Consider the following 22,220-nt stretch of genomic DNA (forward strand, 5'->3'; position numbering starts at 1 on the left):
AGTTTTAAGGCTAAAAATGTTCTTAACATGTTCTTATTTTCACCACTTTGTGAGTATTTTTGTCAAGTTTCTTAAGAAATTGGGTTTTTAGTCCATAAAGCCTTAAAATGTTCTTAACTTGTTCTAAACATTGTGGCCATTGAAGCCTTATGTTCTTATATAGTTTGTTCTTATAAAAAACTTGTATTTGAAGCAATCAAAATGAACTCCAATGAACAATGACATGAAATAGACTTTTATTGAAGTTCCCTGTGGTTGTTGTAAGCTCTCGTTTCATTTTTCGAGACACCAAGATCATATTTCATTTTAGTTACTTTTAAAAAGCAGAGAAAAAAACAGTATTACAGTATGGTCCCTATGGTATTTTTTAACGCTAAATTCCTAGGATTTGGAACGAGATAATGGCAATTGATTTGGCAATTCGATTGATCTTTACATGTTTTTATAAGAACAATTTTATAAGAACAATGAGACTCAAAATTGCAAAAAAATAAGAACAATTTATGAACAATGCTAAGCCTGAAATTACTCAATTTCAAGCAATTTAGGGATCAAAGACGTAAAAATTGGGTATAGCACTTAAAATATCAGTAAATAAGACCAGGATAAGAACAATTTGAAGCTCAAAGTGTCAAAAAATTAAGGGCCTCAGCAAAATTTTACTGGTTCTTATAAAAATAGTGTAATTATAAATATACCATGAAAACTGATTAATATAGTTAATGAGCTCGCATGGAAATATTATAATCTAACATAATATGCAAAGTAGAATATCTTTTCATGTTTTGGTAAAAAACTTTCGTCGTACTACAAATTGGGTATCAATACACCAACAAATAAAGAAAGCAAATGAATTTCTTATCAATCCAGTATCAATGTAGTTAAAAATCGTTCGAAATATCAAAGTAAGTAGTCTATTGCCAAGTACAGTAAAGAAAAACTTTTTTAGTCACGAAATTGTGCAATGGTATCAACAAAAATATTTAATTGTAAATATGATAAGACAAGATATGATCTCACTTTGAGACGTGTTGAAAGATAAATGATTTTGTTATGACTGAGAAAGACACGCAATATAAAATTGTTGTATTTCCTTCTCCCATGTTTTATATATACTTTTGTATTTATGTTGACTTTTAGTTGACAGATCTCAACATGACATTCTTCTTCTGGTTTTAAGATTACATTAAATTCTACCATTGAATTTACCTTGTGTTTCTAATGAATATAAATCAGCTAATAGTTTAAAGTATCAAGTTTTGATCATGTTGTATTGGCGGCCAGGTCACTTCCCTCCTAACATTAATTTTAGTGTCTTTTTCATCCATTTTACCTTTGAAATGCTGAGAAATGGTAATCTTCAACCCAAAAGAAAATATTATTGAACGCTGCCACTCTTGAATAATGAAAAAATATGAAAAATAAAGCCTTTTTTGTGAGAGAACAGCAGAAAAAGTACCCTGGTGCTGCCCTGTCCTGCCTTTCTAGAATTTGGCCTGTCAATTTTAAGTATTACTAATTATTGATCAAAAACTACTAGTAAACAGTATGTATCAAATCAAAATTGATAGTCTAAACAGGGCAATACAAAGTACGAAAATAAAAATCAGTAAATTTAAATCAGTAAAAACAAATTCTTTTTAAATGATTGCAACCATTGCAAAATACACATAAATTATAAAAGGCAAAATTTATCTCAAATCCATATAATAATACTGATAAATTGACTAATAAAATTTTTTGATAATTAAGATATATATTACATTTTATGATAAACAAAAACAGAACAAAGCAAAATTACAACGATGAACTTAAAAATACTTATTCATATAACGGTTTCAAGCCAAAGAATATCTTTCAGTGAGTTTGGTTGCAATAAAAATAGTTAATTTACCAATAGAAGTCAAAAACATGGAAATTGAACTTTTTAAACATAATTTGTTTTGTGAAATCAACAAAATAAATAAAAACATAATGCAGGATACTGACAGGAAAACACTTCAAACTAAACCATGTTGATTTTACTCGACAGAAGAGATCAGGTTACTAGTATGTGATGCCGCAATTCCTCATTATGACATCATAAGAAACAAGATACCTACTTTGAACCTGCTTTTTTCCAAAAAAAACAGTGACATCATAAGAAGCATGAATTAATACCTCCTTTGAACTTGTCTTTCAAAAAATTTCAAATTAAGGAAAATGAAAAATGCATAGGAAATATTTCGTTATATCGAAAATACTGGAAGATGCATTAAATCCTTATGTAAATTTTGTGGGATGTGTTTAAAAAGAATCTTTAAAATTAAAAAGTAAAATAACGTGTTTTTCAAGACTTCACAAACAAGAAATATTTACATTTTCGATAGTCGTGCAAGAAAACTAATAATAATTTTTTTTTCTAATTTTTTGAAAATTTTAAAAAGAAATTTTTATACAACTAGTGATAACCTAGATAAAAACATTCTGAATCCCAAAAATGAATGAATAATATACTGTAATATAAACCTTTATTTAAGCAAGAAGTGAAATACTGTCAAAATATGTGTCTTTTCTATATTCAGTGTATGATTATAATGCTCTTTTATACAGTATGTACATAAATTTACTTCCCAAATTTTCCCAGAGATTAATTTTAGAAAATATCTCTGGTGATCTCCCAAAAAATGCAATGTAATATTGATTACAAAATAAGCAGGGTTGTAGTTCAAAGAAGTGAAATGAATAGTTTTCAGCTTGTACAATTCACAAATCTCGGATATGATGCCAAATCAAAATGGTACATTTCTCAGGATTGATGATAAAATAGCAGAAATTTTGCGCATGTGATTGATTTCCTGGGAATATCATACCACCATTCTCATCAAACATTTCCACTTTCAAAACAGTGGATAAAATACTGAGATTTTTAGTTTTCGGATCTTTCACCACCCTCATGAGATCCTTGTAAACATACTTAGTTGCATCAATATATGGTTGGACATCATCCTCATACTGGTTACAATAACCACCCAAAACAATATGGCGAAAGATAGCATAAATAAACTCTTCTTTTTCTTCATCCGTAAACAAACTAGCATAATCTGATTCATCAGTGAGCATCATCTTTCGCAACTCGTCAGAAATCAAAACATCATCAATCATTTCATCAAAACATTTCTTGATTGTACCACATGATCTTACAACAGAATTTTTGAATAGACGATCAAAAAACCCCATATTGGTGACTGTACTGAGTAGATGTTTGACTTTGACATACTTCACAGGTTGCATATGACCAAGAGAGCATTGGGATCCTTTCAAAAAGGTTTTGAAGGCAATTTTGGTGACAGCATCATCGAAAAAAGCTTTAACAAAATCTTCTTTAGATTCCAAGTCAAAATAATTATTGTACGAAAAATTTTGCACATTCATTTGTACCATGCCCCATTTCTCAAAATTCTCTCTTTGTGATTTCACAGAGAAACTTGGTAGCTCCTTATGTGGTTGGGCAGTAAATGAAAACATTATCTTGATTATTATTACACATTTATCTAAATTAGCAGTTTTTGGTTTACCTAAATAAGAATATAATATATAGATTGCAAGGTATGAATTGAAACAGGAAACACATCAAAACAATGAAATAGAATCTACTTAAACAAGAATATAGAGATTTGAAAGTATATATAAGACAGTATGCACCATCAAAACAATGAAATAGAATACGCTCAAACAAAAAGGAAGCAAATGGTTGTAATGACAATGACTAATGTTGTTTAAGAATCCATTTCAAGCTTGGAAAAACATAAAGAAACATCATCCACTAGTGAGAAAATACTCAGCTGCACTGTCAGATTTAATTCACTATGCACAGTGTACTAATTTCATCTTTTATCTTGTTGAACCAAATTAGCTATTGGGAAATTCCAATCAATCTTTCAATTTTCTTTATAAAAATAAACTTAAAACATAACAAAACATTTAGCTAATCTAATAGTAAAAAAGGTGACTCCTACAAGCTGAATAAATTTCTTAAATAAAGTCAATGACTATAAATAATTTGAAATAGGATACTCGTTCATAGGATAGGCGAATAAACTGAGGTACTGTATATAACTTTGAGATTTAATAAGACTACTTTCCAATCAGGATACCAACTTGACTCCATATAGTCTTTTGGGAGAACGCAACAGCCTTTTGATACTTATTACTCCTTTTTTTTTTTTTGAGTCTAATTATGCATAAACTTTAAGGGTTTATATTTTGGGAACACCTCACTCAAACCAAAAGATAGCTATATTTTCTTGCTCAGAATTTCCTAGCAATTCTAAGGATATAACCTCATCACAACAGCACCATTAGATAAGACGTCTTAATGCAGGAAGGTAAGAAATTTAGTCTGCTTTTCCAGAAGCTCAACCAAATTTTATCGAAACAATTTTAATATAATTGTGATGAGAATTTTCAGACAACAAAATGGTGTAAAATTTGTTAATTTGCACTGGAAGTTTGAACTTTTTCTAACGACCTAATCAAAGCTAAAACAAAAGTGTTTTCAATAGAAATGATAAGAACACTTTGAGTAATCCGAGAGCTCTTTTTCTATTCCATTCTATTTCTCTGGGTGAAAACATTATGTAATGACATGAAAAACATTACATAAACTTAGCGATTTATCAAAGATGCATATGGGACATAGTTCATCTAAAACTACTCTCCCATCATGCCTGTAGAGAGAAAATCCATTCCTTTAATACAGTAGTTGCAATGACTTTTCCTGGGATTTTGCTTATGCATCTCCAGTTACAGTTACAGTTACAAGTATACAAGTAATCTTACTTCTTAGCATTCAAATTCAACCAAACTCATAAATAATCTCATAACTTTAATCTCTTAGTCTTAAGTCTTACACTTCCCAATCTTGGACACACTTATCACCCCCTTTTCTTTTTAGATTTTAATATTTATTGATATTTATGAATAAAAATTATTCATTAAACAATTGTTCCTACATGTCATTTCATCCCTCAGGCATCTCAACGATTGGGAAAAATTAAAATTATTGAAATTGTACAGCCTTGGACAGATGGAAAGACTGTTAATCAAAAAAAATTACACCTGGAATTTCATATTGAAGGCAATGTCCCGAAATTCAATTTTAATGAAAGAAAAGGAGGCATTTTCTGCCATAAGGTTGTGGCTTCAGTGAGAGTAGATCTTGTATTTTTCCATCTTTGATCTGGAGTTTTCTGGAGTCTCTGAACCTTTAGGATGTTTTAAGTTGAACTTCAGTTCAATTTTGATATTTTGAAGTTCGCCAAAGTTGAGTTATAATACCAAAACACACATAAAAAGTACTCTCGGTTCAGAAGCTCCATACGCTAACTAGACCACTTCCATTCCGGAAGAATAAGTGCGAAAAAGTGAAACATAGAAAAGTTTCATTTTTCATTGCATTAATCAAAATGGGGGATTTGGAAAATTTTCTATGTTTAGTTTTTTGCACAAACCCCTGTAACTATGGGTGAGCACCCTGTTGGTAAGATGTTGGCTTGAAATCGAAAATGAAACCACTCAAAACAAAAGTAAAATCGGCCCGTATTCGAAATCCCGTAATCTTGATATACAAGTTTAAGTCTATACTGCCTGGAGCATCTGACTACACCGAACAGTCTACAATGTCAGTCAAAACGAGAATTTATGATAAGGGCAAAGAAGTTTAAGCCCAAAGGGCTAGAACTGAAACTTTAATCTTTCTCCGGCAAAAAAAAGTGATGCCTTAACAAATTTACTGGATTGAAGAATCGACTGATTGAATCTAGCATTTTCCTTGTTTTTGAGTTGAAATTTTTCTAAAAGATAGGGATAAACACTTGCGTTTGAATGAAAACCACGCGGGACGCACAACTTTGGAAGGATTTAAAACTTGCTTTTCGATCAAATCCCACCATGCAGTTTCAGTTCTATAGCCCTTTCGGGGGTTTTATTTCACTGTATATAAAGGCATGCACAAAAGAAACACTTGTATATTGGGCGGCACGGCAGAACATCAAGAAAACGCACTCGCATGCTACACCGGACATCAGAGAGTGTTGCGGCAAAAAATGTCCGGTGCAATTTTTTCACTCGCAAGTAAAGGGCCATTCCAGAATTTGTCTGTAACAGGGGGGGCAAACGAGACAGGATTTCCGAGGACAAAAATTTTCACCAAAATTCGAAATTTCCAAGGCGAGAGAAGAAAATGTATGAATTTCCAAGGCAATTTAATAAAAAAAGGCAAAAAAAAGAGTGGAATTTCCGATGCATTTTGCAAAAGAACATGGATTTTTATCGGAATTTCCGACCATCACCACTGGAAAAGAAAAATTATTTCCGAGGCTAGAAACCGAGGGGTAACAAAAATTTTCTGGAATGGCCCAAAGTACACCGGACACTAAAGGGGGTTACCCAGTGCACGAATGGCAAACTTATTTTTCCCTTTTCTGACTTATATACTTTTGGTTTTTACATATATAAATCCTTTTTGACCATCTCGTAAACAAGCTTGAAGTCCTTCTTTCAGTTTGTTTTCACTTTATTTGAAGGCTTCTTCTTGGAATAATAAGTCGTTAAAGCGAGCGCTATTCGGACCCAGTGCGCGAACAAGGAACCAGTGCGCGAACGATCTTTTGAAAAAAAAAAATTAGAGCTCCGCTCGCAGGTAATACTTTAACTCTCTTCCGAGATGATACAGGGGTATTTGAACTTTTCAAAACCACGCGCTTTTTCACCAAAGTAGCGTCTTTTTTATAAGAACTTTTAGCGTTTTACTAGCCTGTTTATTTTTGTAAAAATTTTCTTGTCTGTCATCCATTTTTTTGTTTTCTTTTTCAAGTTTTGCTCATCGAAAAGCGCGGCAATGTACAGTATGTCTTCTTTTTTAATTGAGATCGCCAGCGCTTTCGAATGTTTTGATGTTGCAATGTCTTCATTTTGAATATGGTGTTCGGATCGTTCGCGGACTGGAACCATTTTTATATCAACTACTGGTGATATGTTTCTATTGATTTTGAATTAATGAGCTAACATGTTTCAATGAAATTTTGTGTGATGGAAGATAACAGGTTTTTAAAAGAGGAAAGTCATTTTCAGAACTCTTCTTGTGCTGCGCAAATTTTCTTATAAAAACATTTTCTCTCGTGATCAGCCATATTTACCAAAATCCCGAATTTCGTGATTTCTTTACTTGGCCTCGTTCAAAATCGGTTTGGTGTTGCTCTAGTGCTCCGTTTATTTTAATTTTTGGAGAGATTGCAAGGAATAGTTTGAGGATTCTGCTGCACAAAGGATGTCCTATAGAAGTTTGTTTTTGGTTGTTTTTTTCAAGTTCAAAGACACTTGTCCGTGCACTAGGGCCGTTCGTGCACTGGAGATATGACTCTACACGGGACTTATGTCCAGGGCAGGGATTCTTCCAGTTATTTTTGCACCGGCGGACAAAAACTACACCGGAATGTCTGGTGTATATCGGCCAGGGTCGTAAAAAAGGCGAAAAGGTCTATTATGGTAAATGTCGAACCGAGTTACCATAGTCTGATAGTCCAGAAGCTGCAGCTCAATTACTTTTTGCATTTCAAATCAGGAAGTGAATATTAGTCTATACACAGCAGATTTAATTTTTGACTAAACTAAACTGAGTTTTACGACTGCCTTTATTTCTCAGAAAAAAAATTAAAATAAAATTAAACAAGAGCAAAAGTAAATTTCACATCACTTTTCTGGAATTTCAAAATAAAACTATTAAATGTTTTCACGTTGAAATGTTATACCTGCTGAAAGTTTACTATCAAATCGTCACTAAAGACAAAGTTACAAATTTGTGGATTTGTGTCTGCCATTTTGATTTTTCAGGATGACAACTGACTGATCTCTAAAATAAATGTATTTTTTAGAGATCAGTGATAAGCGCGCTCAAATTTTGATGATCTTCAGATTTGAGGAACAAGAAAACGTGCTTTTCCCGCGGGTTATTAGGTAAGCGCGGGTAAAATAGACTGGAAGCCGACTCTCCCCAGACACAGACAGAGGAAAACTGATAAAGTTATGAAATTGGAAATTGAAACGACTGGAGGCACTGGCCACTTGGTGAAATCGAAATCATATGTTTTTTTAATGGTAAAATGTTTATTAGATTTTTTGCAAGGGGATGGGTATTTCATTTTATGTTTCTAAAATGTGACACTTCCTTTGTGGTTTATTCTCATTTTGTCGATAGACCTTAGCCTGGGAATCCAAGCTCATATAATCTTAGAAAAAACAAAAAATACCTCACCTCACAAAGTTCTAAAATTATAGAGCTTGGTGCAGGTAGATTAGTCTGACACAGAATGTTATAAACAGTCTGTGTGTGAACCCTTGTTGACAGACTTGCTGAACTTTGGAAACCCAGGCAAACATACATAATGAACTTACCATAAAAACTCTTTCACAAGCTCTATAAAGACTTTCCAAAATACTAAAAACCACATCAAAACATCAGCCACATGTATTTAGACTTCCAGCCAACAGCCATTTTGTTTCGAAATGAATCTATGTTTTCAGTTAGTCACACTAGTGTCCCGCCAAAATGCGTATCAAAGATTAATGTTGCGAAAGCGTTATATCGTTTACTTGACTCTCAAGCAAAAAAATGTGGCGCAAAACTTCTAAAGGGATTCATGAAAAAATAACCCGGCGCTTTTTAATGAAATTAACATTTTCAAAAACTTTGAGAAATTACCTAAAATTTGAGCCATAGATGAAAAAATTTGAGCCAAGCCAACCTTGAAAACTAATTTGAATATCAACTTCCCAAGAAAAAGATCTACGGGGGAGGTGGAACCCACCTAGATCCGCGCACGACCGGATAGGCTGTTTCCCAGAAATTTTGCCGGACCTCAAATAATGACCCATTTACATATGCGGAAGTATTTTTTCTTTAGCGTATAAACCAGACCTTAAAAATCAAAGCGCTGTCTCAGGAATTGAATGACAAATTTTGGTTGGTTGATTTTGGCTGCTGCACGTTTTATTTTGTTTCAAACTTTCAAGTTTTAATTAATTGTCTTGCGAACTTGATTCAGGTAACTCTCATCCTTGTTGTGCAAATACATCCTGTAGATGACTGATGTTGTTTTTTCTGAAAGCTAAATTTCCTAGTGTGACTAACTGGTTTTCATTTTCATTTGTTTTCCTTTTTTCTACAGAGTCAGCTTTTTCCATAAATTATGCGCGCGCATCGAAATTATCAAAATGCGCGCGAAAGTACTGCTAAGTAATACTCCAAAAGCTGGCCAATCAGGCCAAACCTGCATTGCAGGGAAAAATCACCCTGCAGGCGGCTCTTTCGTTCCTCTATTTTTGCATACAGTTCAAGATGGCGGGTGGAAAGGCGAAAAGGTCTATCGCACTTGCAGACTTTATTTATCGTGGTTTTAAGCCGTTTTATAAGGGGAGCCATCCATACCATATTCATTTGACAACGCAAAATGTCAAATTGACGTTATCAGTGGGTTTTCAAAAGTTAGGTCTGACGTTATAAGAAATCAAAGGTATATATGGTGAATGTAGTACCCACTTAGTCGAAGTGCTTGGGGGTCAACAAACAGGGAGTGACACAAATAATTGACAAGGTAAAGTTCAGTTCTTACAACTATTTCTTCTTCTTCATGAAAGACGTCTGCACTCTCTGCCAAGCTTGCAACTAAGAGGCTTTTGCCTCGCTCAACATAAACCTATCAAGGTAGGTCACTACACCTCTCCTTTCCTTCGGGTATTTACATATGTACAGTGCCTTCGCTATTGGCGGTTCTCAGTCCAAGGCATAGATTTTATATACATTAATGACTACTTTATAACTCGTAGTCATCAAGATAACGTGGCGCTTTTCGTCGTCTTTTCAGTCCTGAATTTTTACGGTCAACGTCCTCAACGTCTTCCATCTCACTCTCTCCTTCTCGATACGGAATCGTGTCACTTTCGCTCCCCGAAGATGTGTCGTCAACGGGGCGGTCGTCGGGCAATGGTGGATTAATATCGTTATCATAGCGACGATGACGAAACAGAAAATCATCATCCGAGTCGGCGTCGACGTAATTTCGTGTTGGTGCGCGTCTGAAAAAAAACGGATCGCGCTCATGGACTTTCTTGAACTTGTTTGCTGCACGGGTAACAAATTTGCCTTTCGATGTTTCGGCGGTGAGCATATAACCTTTCTTTTTCACCCACAGTCAATGGTGATGGGTCGAAAGGAGTCTTGACGGTAGACTTCTTTTGAGGGCGAAGGACTTTGTCCCCTAGGTCGATGTCAATGGGCTTCGCGTGTCGTCGTTGGTCATGGTATTTGGCCATGGCGGCCTTGTAACTTGTATCTTTCTCGAGAACGGATCGATCTTGTTCCTTCTTTTTCATCATTGGAACAGAGGTTGCAATTTGTCGATTGAACAACATCTCCGCTGGTGACTTTCCAGTGGCTGAATGAGGAGTCGCCCGGTACGAAAGAAGATATCTGTGAACCGCTTCTTTTGGGTCCTTGTGTTCGACATAGGCGGTGTGGGCTACCTTCTGAAGCATCTTCATGAAGTTTTCTGCCAGCCCATTCGACGAAGGTTGTTCTGGTGTAATCGGCTGGTGTTTAAAACCTCGCTTCTTTGCGTAATTTGTAAAGTCGTGCGAGTTAAAAGGCGGACCATTGTCCGTCTTGACCTTCTCTGGAATGCCATGAGTTGCCAAAATTCGGTCGAAATGAGGTACCACCGTGTCGGCGCGGCGGTAGAATCTAGCACAGCCACTTCTGGAAATCGAGAGTATTCGTCAATGAGAAGCAGGAAATAGTAATCTTTGGCGATTGGGCCCTTGAAGTCCGAGGCAATGTGTCTCCAAGGTCCTTCTGGCAATTTCGTCGTGATGAGCGGCTGATGCTTTTGTTGAGGTGTAGCGGCTAAGCATGCATGACAAGATTGTACAAAGTTCTCCACAAGCTTGTCCATGTTGGGAAACCAAACTTTCGATCGGAGATAACGCTTCATTTTCGATGCGCCTTGATGCCCCTCATGAGCGAGAGCTATCACGTCAGGCTGCAAACTTTCCGGAATAATGAGTCGTTCTCCTCGTAAAACGACTTGTCGTGCAACTGAAAGTTCGTCGAATACGTGTCGGAACGGCTGTAAGTCGTTCGCATTCTTCGGAATGTATCCTTTCTCAAGGATGCAAAATTTCAAGCGGGCGAGCTGGTCATCGGCGTTCGTTGTTTTTCGAACCATGTCGAAGGTCATAGCGTCGGGAATATCGTCGTCGATGATAGCATTGATGTGGAAGGTTTCCTCACTGGCTTGCATCTTCTGTTGTTCAGTGATGGGCAATGGATGTCGACTGTTGTAATCTGTCGGATTGGTGCTTCCCTTTTCATACTTTACAGTCATACGGTACTGTTGTAACTTCAATCGGTGATTCTCGATGCGAGCTGGGGCTTGTCTTCGTTGATTATTGTACAATGAGACCAGCGGCTCATGATCAGTTATTGTGTCGAATTTCATTCCGTGGAGATACATTCGGTTGGTCGTGACGCCGAAAAGGATAGCTAAGCTTTCACCCTCGATCGGAGCATAGCGTTGTTCTGTCTCTGTTAGCGATCTACTCGAGTAGTTGATTGTTTTGTAATGTCCAGTATCGGGTTCCTTTTGAAACAATGTGGCGCCAATACCCTTCGGTCCTCGGTCAACTACAAGCTTTGTCTTTCGATCGGGTGCCCAGGGTGCTATTACTCGGTTGCTACATAAACCCTCTTTCAGTTTGTCGAATGCGTCCTGACAAGCTTGATCCCAGTGGAATGGAACTTTCTTACGCGTTAGATTTCTTAACGGTGCTGTAATGTCACTGTAAGTCTCTGGCTCTCCAAACATAAAGAGGGCGTTATATTGACACATCTGCAAGAAACTTTTTACTTCCGCTGCGTTGGTTGGTGGTGCGAGTCTGACGATAGTCTCTACTTTCGATGGATCTGCAGACATACCTTCGCTGGAAAACTTATACCCAAACCAAATAACTTCTGGAGCACTCCACACACATTTCTCTCGTCTAAGTGTTAAGCCGAGGGATTGTAATCGATCAAGTAGAGCACTCAAATGGAGGTCATGCTCATGCTGGGTCTCTCCGTAAACTAGCAAATCGTCTTCAATCTGTTCCACACCAACGAGGTCTACAATACTTTGCCGCAAACGCTCGTGGAACTCTTGACTGGCGGGTCCAGCACCCATGACAAGACGCTTAAATCGGTAGATGCCTTCGTGCGTGTAAAAGTTTGTAAGTTCTTTCGATTTCTCACCGAGTGGCATTTGATGAATGAAATGAATGTTTCATGTCCAGCTTTGTAAATACTTTGGCGCCGTTAAGCTTGTGACGCAAGGAATGGACAGTCGGTACGGGAATATGGCTTTCTTTGATGGCAATGTTTGCGTGACGCATGTCTAAATTCATGCGTATCTGCCCGGATGGTTTCTTTGTAATGACAACGTTCGAGATCCAGTCGAGGTTAACACTTGGGTCTAACGGGCCTTCGATGATGTCATTGTCTCTTAGTTCTTTGAGATGGCTCGTGACTTGTTTTCTGAAAGCGAACGGTATCGGCCGCTCCTTCTGTATCATTGGTTTGATCGATCCGTCTATATCAAAGTTTATTTCTGATTTATTGAACTTGCCGATTCCCTCAAAGATAGGTTGATGCTTGTCGATGATTTCAGTCACTGAAGTTGGGACTTTCTCTGGTTCGTTGATGTGGTATACTGGCGTTTCCGGATCATTGGCGTCTCTGCGGCCTTCTGGGTGAATCTCCAAGACACCGAGCTCTAACGATGCTTCTAAACCTAAGAGCGGTTCCTTGTGGTTTCCTTCTATCACGTATACGAGTTGCTCGGCTGTTGCTCCACTGCTAGTGGTCAGTTCGATCTTTGCCCTACCCTTCACTCGCAGCAGGTCTTTAGTACCATATGGGCGGAGCTTCACTTTCGATTTATACAGTCTGGTCGTGTTGGCAAACTTGCGAAAGTCTTTTTCTGGGATCAGAGTCTTTCTGCATCCGGAGTCGACTCTCATTTTCAAACACGTACCATTGGCTTCCACATCGATCATTTCAATTTCATTTTGGTCATTCACCAGAGGGATGAAGTTCACGGTCAAAATGCGACCCATCAGTTGTTCATCGTCCGAATCACTCGATTCGTCAAGGGCATTAACATCTGTTTCTGGTGCACCAGGACATACTGGCGATTTTGCAAAATGGTGCTTCTTCTTGCAATCATTGCAACGTTTCCCTTTTGCGGGACACTTTCCTTTTGAGTGGGGCTTTCCGACGTTCATATCCGCAAAAGTCACAAAATTTTTGGGGAACTTTCGGTTTGCTTTCCCCTACCGATCGAATCTCTCGTGATGTTCGGTTTCGGTGGGTCTGGTCTTCTTGGTCCTCTTCTACTGCCGATCCAGTTAACATTCTCCTGTTTCTCTATGTTTTGCGCTTGTGTCGATGATGATTCTAGCGCTATTCCGTATTTGACGAAATCATCGAAATTTGCACCCTCCGCGAGGGCATGTTTCCTGATCTTATTGTTATTCGTCTGCATCGTCATGGCGTCGCGAGCGGCTTTCTTTGCAGTGTAGGTGGCGAAATTGCATAGCTTTGCTTGATCCAAAACTTTTGTGTACCATTCGGTGAACGGCATCTGCCCTTGTGGCATCTCGTTAAAAAGTTTAAATACCGGGTAAACTTCGTTTATCTGTCCCTTTAAGGAATTTCTGATTTTGTCAATTGCAGCTGCGTATGTATCTTCTGTCGTCACCTTTCCTTCGTGCTCGAAAAACGTAATCATTTCGTCTCCACCCCAGAGTTGCAAAAGAGCTTTCTTTTTCTTATCTTCGTCAATGTCCTCCGTATCAAAAATCATGTTTGCTCTCTTGATATATTTATCGAACGAATCTAGGGCGGCACCCGCGTCTTTTGGGCGTTTGAAGGTTGGGAGGGCGGAATAGAGAGCGCCTCTGGCGGCCATATTGGATTTGACTTATCGAGACAAAATGTGGCTGGTTCGATCGGAAGCAAGCGTAACTTGGAATTTTTCTCTGGAAACTCTGGAAACTACGAGAGTCTATTTTAGGTTGTTGATCATCTGGAACTGGGTAACATAAGTCTATTCGTCGCCAATGTAGTACCCACTTAGTCGAAGTGCTTGGGGGTCAACAAACAGGGAGTGACACAAATAATTGACAAGGTAAAGTTCAGTTCTTACAACTATTTCTTCTTCTTCATGAAAGACGTCTGCACTCTCTGCCAAGCTTGCAACTAAGAGGCTTTTGCCTCGCTCAACATAAACCTATCAAGGTAGGTCACTACAGTGAAGATCAGAGAGCTGACCTCAAGGAGAGAAAGTGTTGAAAATACTAAATAAAATAAAGATGAAACATAAAAAGGCACTAATATTTTTATAATTATACGTTTTTTTCCATTTTTTTCCATTTTTCTAAATATATAAATCAAACCAATCAAACATCCTGAAGTCCCTGCAGACAAACAAAATTGGTTTATCGAACTGATCGGGCCAAAACCCATTGATCGAACTTAATCAAACACTCACAATCTTTTAAAAAATCTTCGAGTTCAATTAATTTTTTTAATCAAACTTTAATCGTTCGATGGAGTTTGATTAGTTCGATTGTTTGATTGGTTCGACAAGTTCGATTGATCGGGTCTGGACTAGGCAGCAATCAAAAATATGTTCCATTCGGGTCCTAAAACATCTTCTATTCCAGTCAGTCAGTCGGTCGGTAGTAAATTTTGTCGGATTTTTAAGATCTAGTAAACCCTGATGAATTAAGTCGGCAATCAACAGAATCTTATGCCGCCATTATTAATTTGCCAAACTAAATTTGCGCGCACATGTGTTAACCTTAACGCGACCCTTATTTTCAGCCCCCAGGGTATTGGCCCTACCGCGTTGCTGAATTTTGACATGAAAATTTCAATAAGGGTACATGAAAATACTTGAACGGGACTCAATGTGGGTTAAGTAAACAAAAAATAATGATTCAAAGACATGCTCCGTTCGCTCATGCCCGCCATTATGGGAAAGATCCGAACCTGCAAACAGCGGCCATAAAAACACTACGATTTTACTGACTTTCCGAATCGGGTTTTCTTGTAAATAAACAGTCGGTCGGACAACCCGAACGCAACATATTTTTGATTGCCGTCCTATACTTTTTAAGCTGTTCGGAAATATATTTGTGTATGAATTACATGAAAATTTGCTCACATAATAATCCCATTGGTTCGTGCTATGATATCATTACATCATATTTTCATTGTTTGCGCGTTCAAGCAAACCACATTGCACAAACAGTTAGTCACACTAGCGTCCCGCCAAAATGCGTATCAAAGATTAATGCTGCGAAAGCGCTATATCGTTTACCTGACTCTCAAGCAAAAAATGCGCCGCAAAACTTCTAAAGGGATTCATGGAAAAATAACCTGGCGCTTTTAAATGAAATTAACGTTCTCAAAAACTATTAGAAATTGCCTAAAATTTGAGCCATACATGAAATAATTTGAGCCAAGCCAACCTTGAGAACTAATTTGAAGATCAACTTTCCAAGAAAAAGATCTACGCGGAGGAGACGGAACCCACCTAGATCCGCGCACCGCCGGATAGGCTATTTCCCAGAAATTTTGCCTTTTGCCCCCCCCTGACCCATTTACATGTGCGGAATTATTTTTACTTTAGCGTAAAAACAAGGCCTTAGAAATCAAAGTGCTGTCTCGGGAATTGAATGACAAAATTTAGTTGGTTGATATTCTGGCTGCTGCACGTTCGCAATCAGTCATTTTGTCTCATTTTAAGTTTTCAAGTTTTGATTAATTGTCTTGAAAACTTGAACTTGATTCAGGTAACTGTCATCCTTGTTGTTGCAAATACATCCTGTAGATGACTGATGTTGTTTTTTCTGAAAGCTTGATTTTCTAGTGTGACTAACTGACGAAACATATCATTGATATACGCCTAAAGGGTCACTCACACCAGGCGATGTCAACCGAACCCTATTGAACCGATTTTCGTAATTGAACCATCGAATTTCATCAAACGAAATCGAACAGTAATCGAACTTTACAGCTCGATTAAAGTCTGATTACTTATCATAGTTGGATTAAGTTCGATCAGTGTTTTTGTAGCTCAAATGGTTCCAGTTATTGCTAGCCCAACTGCTCTAGCCTAAACCATCTCCAACAATCGTTGGATTAGCAGAAAAGAGTTGTTCATGCGCTCCAAGAATGATTTGTGAATGAAAACCGTAAATCGAACACATTGAACATCGTATCAATTAAACTGATCAAACTTTACCAGAAATTCTCGGTTCGATGACCGTTTGATCTGGTTCGGTAATCGAACATCTATCGTTCGATTAAGTTCAATTGAGTTTGATTAGTTTGATAATCGAACAGTTTGATTGACATTGCCTGGCTCACAAATCGATTTTAGGTTCATATAGGAAAAACTCAATTGACGCTAGGGTTGGTGGGTTAAAGGTTTTTGACGTTTTTCCAAATCCAGAAACATAGATTTTTCATTCCATTCTAAATGTTACTTCTTGACATGTTTTTTTTTGATTGCTTCACTCAGCCATTTGTTTCTGCCACTTTATATTACGGAGATAATTAACCAAAGGAATTTCGCGAACAACTTTAGAAATTATCTCCATTATTTTTTCAAATATAAACTGTGGGAGTCATAGCTAACATCAAGATGGCTAACAAAACAGCGATGAAGGCATTTTTTCATCGATTTTCAGGGATCTGGGGTGACGTTTTGGGATGTGGGTGGGTGGGTCAGCTTTTAAAACGTCAATTGACGTTTTTCTAACCCAAAATCGATTTGTGAGTGACCCCTGAGAAAAGAAGGGAAGGCTGTCAGAATTACATTAGGGATGTCGACATTAGACCAACTACGGTAATCAAAAACTGGGAAAGATTTTTTGGATGAATTTTTGCTTTGTCTTAGTGCACCAAAAGTGTCTGGGCTATGTTTCAACCCCTCCCTTAGATTACTGAAAGACACTTAGGCCAAATGGAGTTTATATAATTTGACTTTTATCTTCATGTAAAACTTAACTTATATTTCTGTCTATTTAGAAACTTCATTGTAATATGATAAGAAAAAACAAGACTGAAGATGCCTCCTACTGACGTTTTAATCAGCGAATATCAAAAATATGCAAATGCCTTAACAGATTCTTCTGTTGCTGATGATGATAAATTGAAATATGCTCAAGAGATCAGCCAAAATTTTGAGGTATTTTTCCAGTTTTTTTAATGTATTATCAGTAATTAGAAAACATTCATTAACTTATCAAGCTCTTATAAGCATTTTTAAACAGAAAAAAACACACTGTCTTTATCAATTATATTTTAATCTTTTTCTAGATTTGAAATATTCTTTTTTGTCGAAATTATTGAGAAACTTCCTTACTGATTATTTCTTCCAGGCTATCTCTTCATCCACACACTACAGCACATTTTTGGAATTCGCGATTCCAAAATTTCTGTCAGTCCTAAAAGATGGTAATTTTCTTTATCGTTTTTCCTACCTGTGATTTGATTCACAACTTTGGACTTCACTGATCTAACAGGAAGAGTCTTTTGTATTTTTTAAATAGAATTGCGACTACTATCTAAACCATCTAAGTTTTTTCGAAAAGCTTATATTTGATATTGATTGTTCTTTTAGGGGAACCTCAATTCACAACAGATTCTGTTAAGCAGGAACTAAGGAAACTTTTACTGGAAACAATTCATCGAATTCCAGCAAATGATTCCCTCAAGACACATGTCTCAGTGAGTAAAAAAATTGCTCTTTTAAACAGCTATAACTAACACTTTCAGTCAAAAAAATTTATTAAAATTAATCAACCTTTAAGAGAAGCTTTTTTTGGATGGGGAAATTTTTTGTCTTATATTTTGCGTACAGTAAGTTTTGATAGAAGCTGATAAGTGGGGTTTGTTTGGTTCACCAAATTCTCTTTATCTTGATTTGTAATTGGTCTTGCAAAGTAACCATAAAATGGTAAAAATTCACCTAGGGGCATCTACACATGGGGTCCAAGGGTTAGCCTTTTCTTGTTGAATTTTCTAGTCTAGCTTAATTCAACCTAAGTTTACTATAATAAAATCAAGGCTCTTAGGTTCAGGCTGCTTTGAATGTAACATGCAAATGTCTAATTTCAGAGCATATTGGATGTGATGTTCAACATCCTGACAGTACGTAATTATATTAATTTGTTTACATTTGAAGCTTTTAACTAGGCTGCTCAAAGAGTTACCCAAAATTTGGGGTAACCGAAATTTGCATGAATTTAAATAATTTTGTCACGTCCAATTGAAGAAAGAAAAAAAAATTAAGTCATTCTGTTGTTGCCTTTATAAATTTTCATTCCATTGAACAAAGAAATAAAGATGTTGTTCTATTGCTATGAGACATAATCAAAAAAGAAAAAAGAAAAGAGGGGGGGGGTAAGTTGGGACAGAATTATTGTTGAGGATATGCAGGCCGGATATCAAAACATATCAAAAGGGATGTGAACAGCCTAGCTTTTAACAAATAGTATAAACTAGTATAAATGTCAAGAATGACACTTCTTTCAGCAATAAGTATTAACAACGTCAAAGGATAACATTTTTCGTATTTTAGCTCTTTTTCAAGATAAGTTGCAATTTTATGGTTTTCCATTGCATTTAGATTGATAATGAGGAGAATGTTTTGGTGTGTTTGAGAATCATCATTGAGCTTCATAAACAGTATCGTCCTCCCATTAAGCCAGAGGTAATTTATTTATTTTAAATACCTATACGTTGTGTGTATATAGACATTTTCAAAATGGGGAAAGACTCTTGATAAATGAAGGCCAGTCTGTTTATTTACTAACCTTTTCTAAAGAGATTTTCAATTGAAATTGTCGTTTCTGTTACATTTTTTAATTTTAGATTAAAATGTTCTTACAATTTGTCATCAATTTCTACAAGGAATTTCCTAACACTGCTGTAAGTATCAAGTATCTTTCATCGAAGTTACACAAAATATTGATAACCTTTTGAGTTGAAGTCTGTGACAGAATTCTCATTAAAGATTGAGATAAGATATATTTGAGATGTATGGATAAGGCTATCACTGCGCCTTTACTAACCTTCTAATTAGTTGTGTGAAGGATTAAAACAGGCCTGTACTCTTTTATTTTGTCAGTGCTGCAAATAACGGCCGGTGACCGGTAAATACCGGTCATTTTGTAGTTTCTACCGGTCATTCTGAAGCTCAGTTTTTCATTTTGTCCGGTTAAAATTTTAGATTAGAGGCTTCTTAACAGCGCTTCTAATTAAAAGAGGAACAGTTTTTAAATCAAAATAGGTGTTTAGCCAATCTAAAGGTCATTACAGACTACAAATTTTCTAAGATGGTTCCGCCAGACCCCCCGCTCGTTACACTCGAAATATTACCGGCCAACTGAAATTTCCCTATTTGCAGCACTGTTTTGTGTTAGAATTTTAATCACTTCAAGACAAGCTGTTAGGAAAGTATGGATGATAGACTCTCTCTCTCTCATTTATATCTGTACAATATTTAGAAAACACACTTTGACATTGTGACAGTGACACCAACAGGACATCTGCCACCTGATACAAGCGCAACTTCGACAACAGGCTCTGTACCTCTTGCAGGAACATCTGCTATGAAAGTACCTCAAATTGGGTCACCAGTATCACAACTAAATGAAGCAACAACACCTGGTAGAACGAGCCAGGTTTGTATTTTGGTCTTTCCAGTTGCAATTAAGAGTTATTTCTAAAGAATATGAATTTCTTGGGACTTGAACAACAAATATGAAAAGAAAAGTACATTATCCCCAAGCCATTATAATGAGTATTGTGAGTATCGTGAGTAATAATGTTCATTTTTCAGCAACAAACAACACAAATAGCAAAAGCAACTCAATCACTAAAAGTTTTGGCTGAGCTACCAATCATTGTTGTTTTGATGTATCAGGTTTGTGGTTACCTCTCACCTATATCATTTGGCTAAGTTTAGCTATTTCGATAAATATCTAAATTGATTTTTGATGAACAGTTGAACATTGGGTAGTATTGTTTGACCCGATTTTCTTATTCTCTAAACTTTAAGATTCTCAAAATTTTGAACAGGCATCCACTATTATATAAGGTGTTTTCCCAATTTGTCGTTGGGAAACTTCCCATTAAGTCTCACAACACATAAATTATTCTTTTAATGACTTTTATAGCTTTACAAACAAAATGTTCAAGGGAAGATTGGAGAGTTCATTCCTGTTGTCATGAATACAATAACATTACAACCATCACTTGGTTGCAGGTATTGCATAATATTATACATTCTTAAATACTAAAACTATGAGCTTTTTACCTATTGAAATTTTGGTAAATGGGGAATTTCTTTCTGTTACATTAAATAACAATATTTTATTTTACTTTCCAGGAAATTGACTACATTCAACAAAGAAATTTATGTTGATTTTACGGCTGCCCAAATTAAGACGTTATCCTTTCTTGCTTACATTGTCAGGATATTTCAGGTAAACATAATTTTGATCATGAATTAATTATCCCTTTAAATCAAGGAAGTTTCTTTAATCCAGTTTAGACTTTTATGTATAAAAATCTTTCATCGTTTATTACTAATCTTTCATTCTAGGATCTTGTGAGCCAATACTCGAATAACATGGTGGCAGGAATGCTTGCTCTCTTCCGATATTGCCCTCAAGAAGTAGCCCATCTGAGGAAAGAGCTTCTGATTGCTGCCAGGCATATTCTAGCTACTGACTTGAGATCAAGTAAAGGCTTTTTTTTTATCTTGTAAAAAGCCAATATCGCTATTGACAAATCAACAGGGCCATTAGTGTCTGAGAGAGATCAGAGTTTTTCTGTCTAGCTAGCCTTAAATTTGAGATTTGCCCTTTTTGCATAGTGAGGAGGGTCCCATCTACATGAAACAGGGTCAATTTCAAAATGTATGCTCAGACAAGCAGAAAAGTTCTTAGTTTACTCAGGCAATAATTTTGAGATTGGACCTTTTGATTTGTCAACGACGATATTCATTTCGTTTGATAATTTGATTGGTCACTTTTAAACACAAGATATTATATGGCTTTGAAAATCAGATTCTTTTTTGTAGTTTTCTCTCCAAGCTTTAGTCTAGCCTTCAAAGCAGTCAAAGGTGGTATGATTAACTTCTTTTTCATTGTGTTTATCTTTTCAGAATTTGTGCCATACATTGAACAACTATTTGATGAAGATGTTTTGATTGGAAATGGCTGGACTGTAAACGAAGCATTGCGACCTCTAGCATACAGCACACTGGCTGATTTTGTTCATCACGTCAGATCACTTCTAACGCTACCCAATTTATCTATTGCCGTTCAACTCTTTTCAAAAAATGTTTATGACGAGTCCTTGCCAATCAGCATCCAAAGAATGTCCTGCAAGGTAGAAATCTGACTCTGTTGGGGCACATATAAATGGTACTCATAATGGTACAAAATGACCATGATGATACTAAAGCATTTTTCATTTGGATACAAGATTTTTCATTTCAAGTAACATTTTTCTTTTTGTGTCAATAGCAAGGATCCTTTTTTATTTTTAAATGATCTATTATCCTCTGGTATTTCATCTGGATATTTTGTGAAATACTTTGCCTACTATTAGTAAATTTTGACTTTCCCATCGAATTTATTTTTTTCTTTGTTTCAGCTACTTTTAAATTTGGTGGAATGTATTCGACAAAGAAGCGACGAAGCAGCAGTAAGCTTATCATTTCATTTTATCTGTCTGTACAGTTATACGTATATCCAAAATTCTGTTGTCTGCCTGAAAACCAATCCTGTCAGCCTTTCAGCTATCAAAGAATTTTTTTAAGGACTTACCCCATTCCACTGGTTTCCGTCGAGTTCTTTTAAACAATGAGAAACCACATAGAAAATTTCTTTTTAAACAAAAATTTAAAAAAATCTGATTTTATAAAAAGAGAGACTTCAATTCCTCCAATTTTCTTCAGGGAAGAGAAATCTTGATGAAGATGCTTGAAGTGTTTGTCAGGAAATTTCAAACAATCGCAAAACATCACATACCTATGATAATGGAAAAATGGTACTGTTATTTC

At 36.3% G+C, this 22,220-nt stretch overlaps 2 protein-coding genes across 3 annotated transcripts in view; one reads left to right on the top strand and one right to left on the bottom strand.

The window, feature by feature from the left end:
- Window positions 1-557: 557 nt before the first annotated feature.
- On the bottom strand, window positions 558-3,590 carry LOC136808825 (cilia- and flagella-associated protein 300-like). The gene has a single exon (XM_067065373.1). The coding sequence runs from the start codon at window positions 3,505-3,507 to the stop codon at window positions 2,746-2,748; it is 762 nt and encodes a 253-aa protein (XP_066921474.1). The 5' UTR covers window positions 3,508-3,590; the 3' UTR covers window positions 558-2,745.
- A 13,578-nt stretch (window positions 3,591-17,168) lies between these two features.
- Window positions 17,169-22,220, top strand: part of LOC136808826 (transformation/transcription domain-associated protein-like) — a 43,164-nt gene continuing 38,112 nt past the window's right edge. For both annotated transcript variants that reach the window (XM_067065374.1, XM_067065375.1), the window contains exons 1-14: window positions 17,169-17,330; window positions 17,524-17,599; window positions 17,766-17,872; window positions 18,263-18,295; window positions 18,774-18,857; window positions 19,019-19,075; window positions 19,654-19,830; window positions 19,989-20,072; window positions 20,326-20,414; window positions 20,538-20,634; window positions 20,754-20,892; window positions 21,318-21,544; window positions 21,812-21,862; window positions 22,116-22,207. In XM_067065374.1, coding sequence (XP_066921475.1) covers window positions 17,211-17,330; window positions 17,524-17,599; window positions 17,766-17,872; window positions 18,263-18,295; window positions 18,774-18,857; window positions 19,019-19,075; window positions 19,654-19,830; window positions 19,989-20,072; window positions 20,326-20,414; window positions 20,538-20,634; window positions 20,754-20,892; window positions 21,318-21,544; window positions 21,812-21,862; window positions 22,116-22,207 — 1,433 coding nt within the window. In that variant the 5' untranslated portion in view covers window positions 17,169-17,210. The remainder of the gene's footprint in view (window positions 17,331-17,523; window positions 17,600-17,765; window positions 17,873-18,262; window positions 18,296-18,773; window positions 18,858-19,018; window positions 19,076-19,653; window positions 19,831-19,988; window positions 20,073-20,325; window positions 20,415-20,537; window positions 20,635-20,753; window positions 20,893-21,317; window positions 21,545-21,811; window positions 21,863-22,115; window positions 22,208-22,220) is intronic.

The sequence above is a fragment of the Clytia hemisphaerica genome, unplaced genomic scaffold, assembly GCF_902728285.1.
Source record: "Clytia hemisphaerica strain Z4C2 unplaced genomic scaffold, Clytia hemisphaerica genome assembly, whole genome shotgun sequence".
Taxonomy (NCBI): domain Eukaryota; kingdom Metazoa; phylum Cnidaria; class Hydrozoa; order Leptothecata; family Clytiidae; genus Clytia; species Clytia hemisphaerica.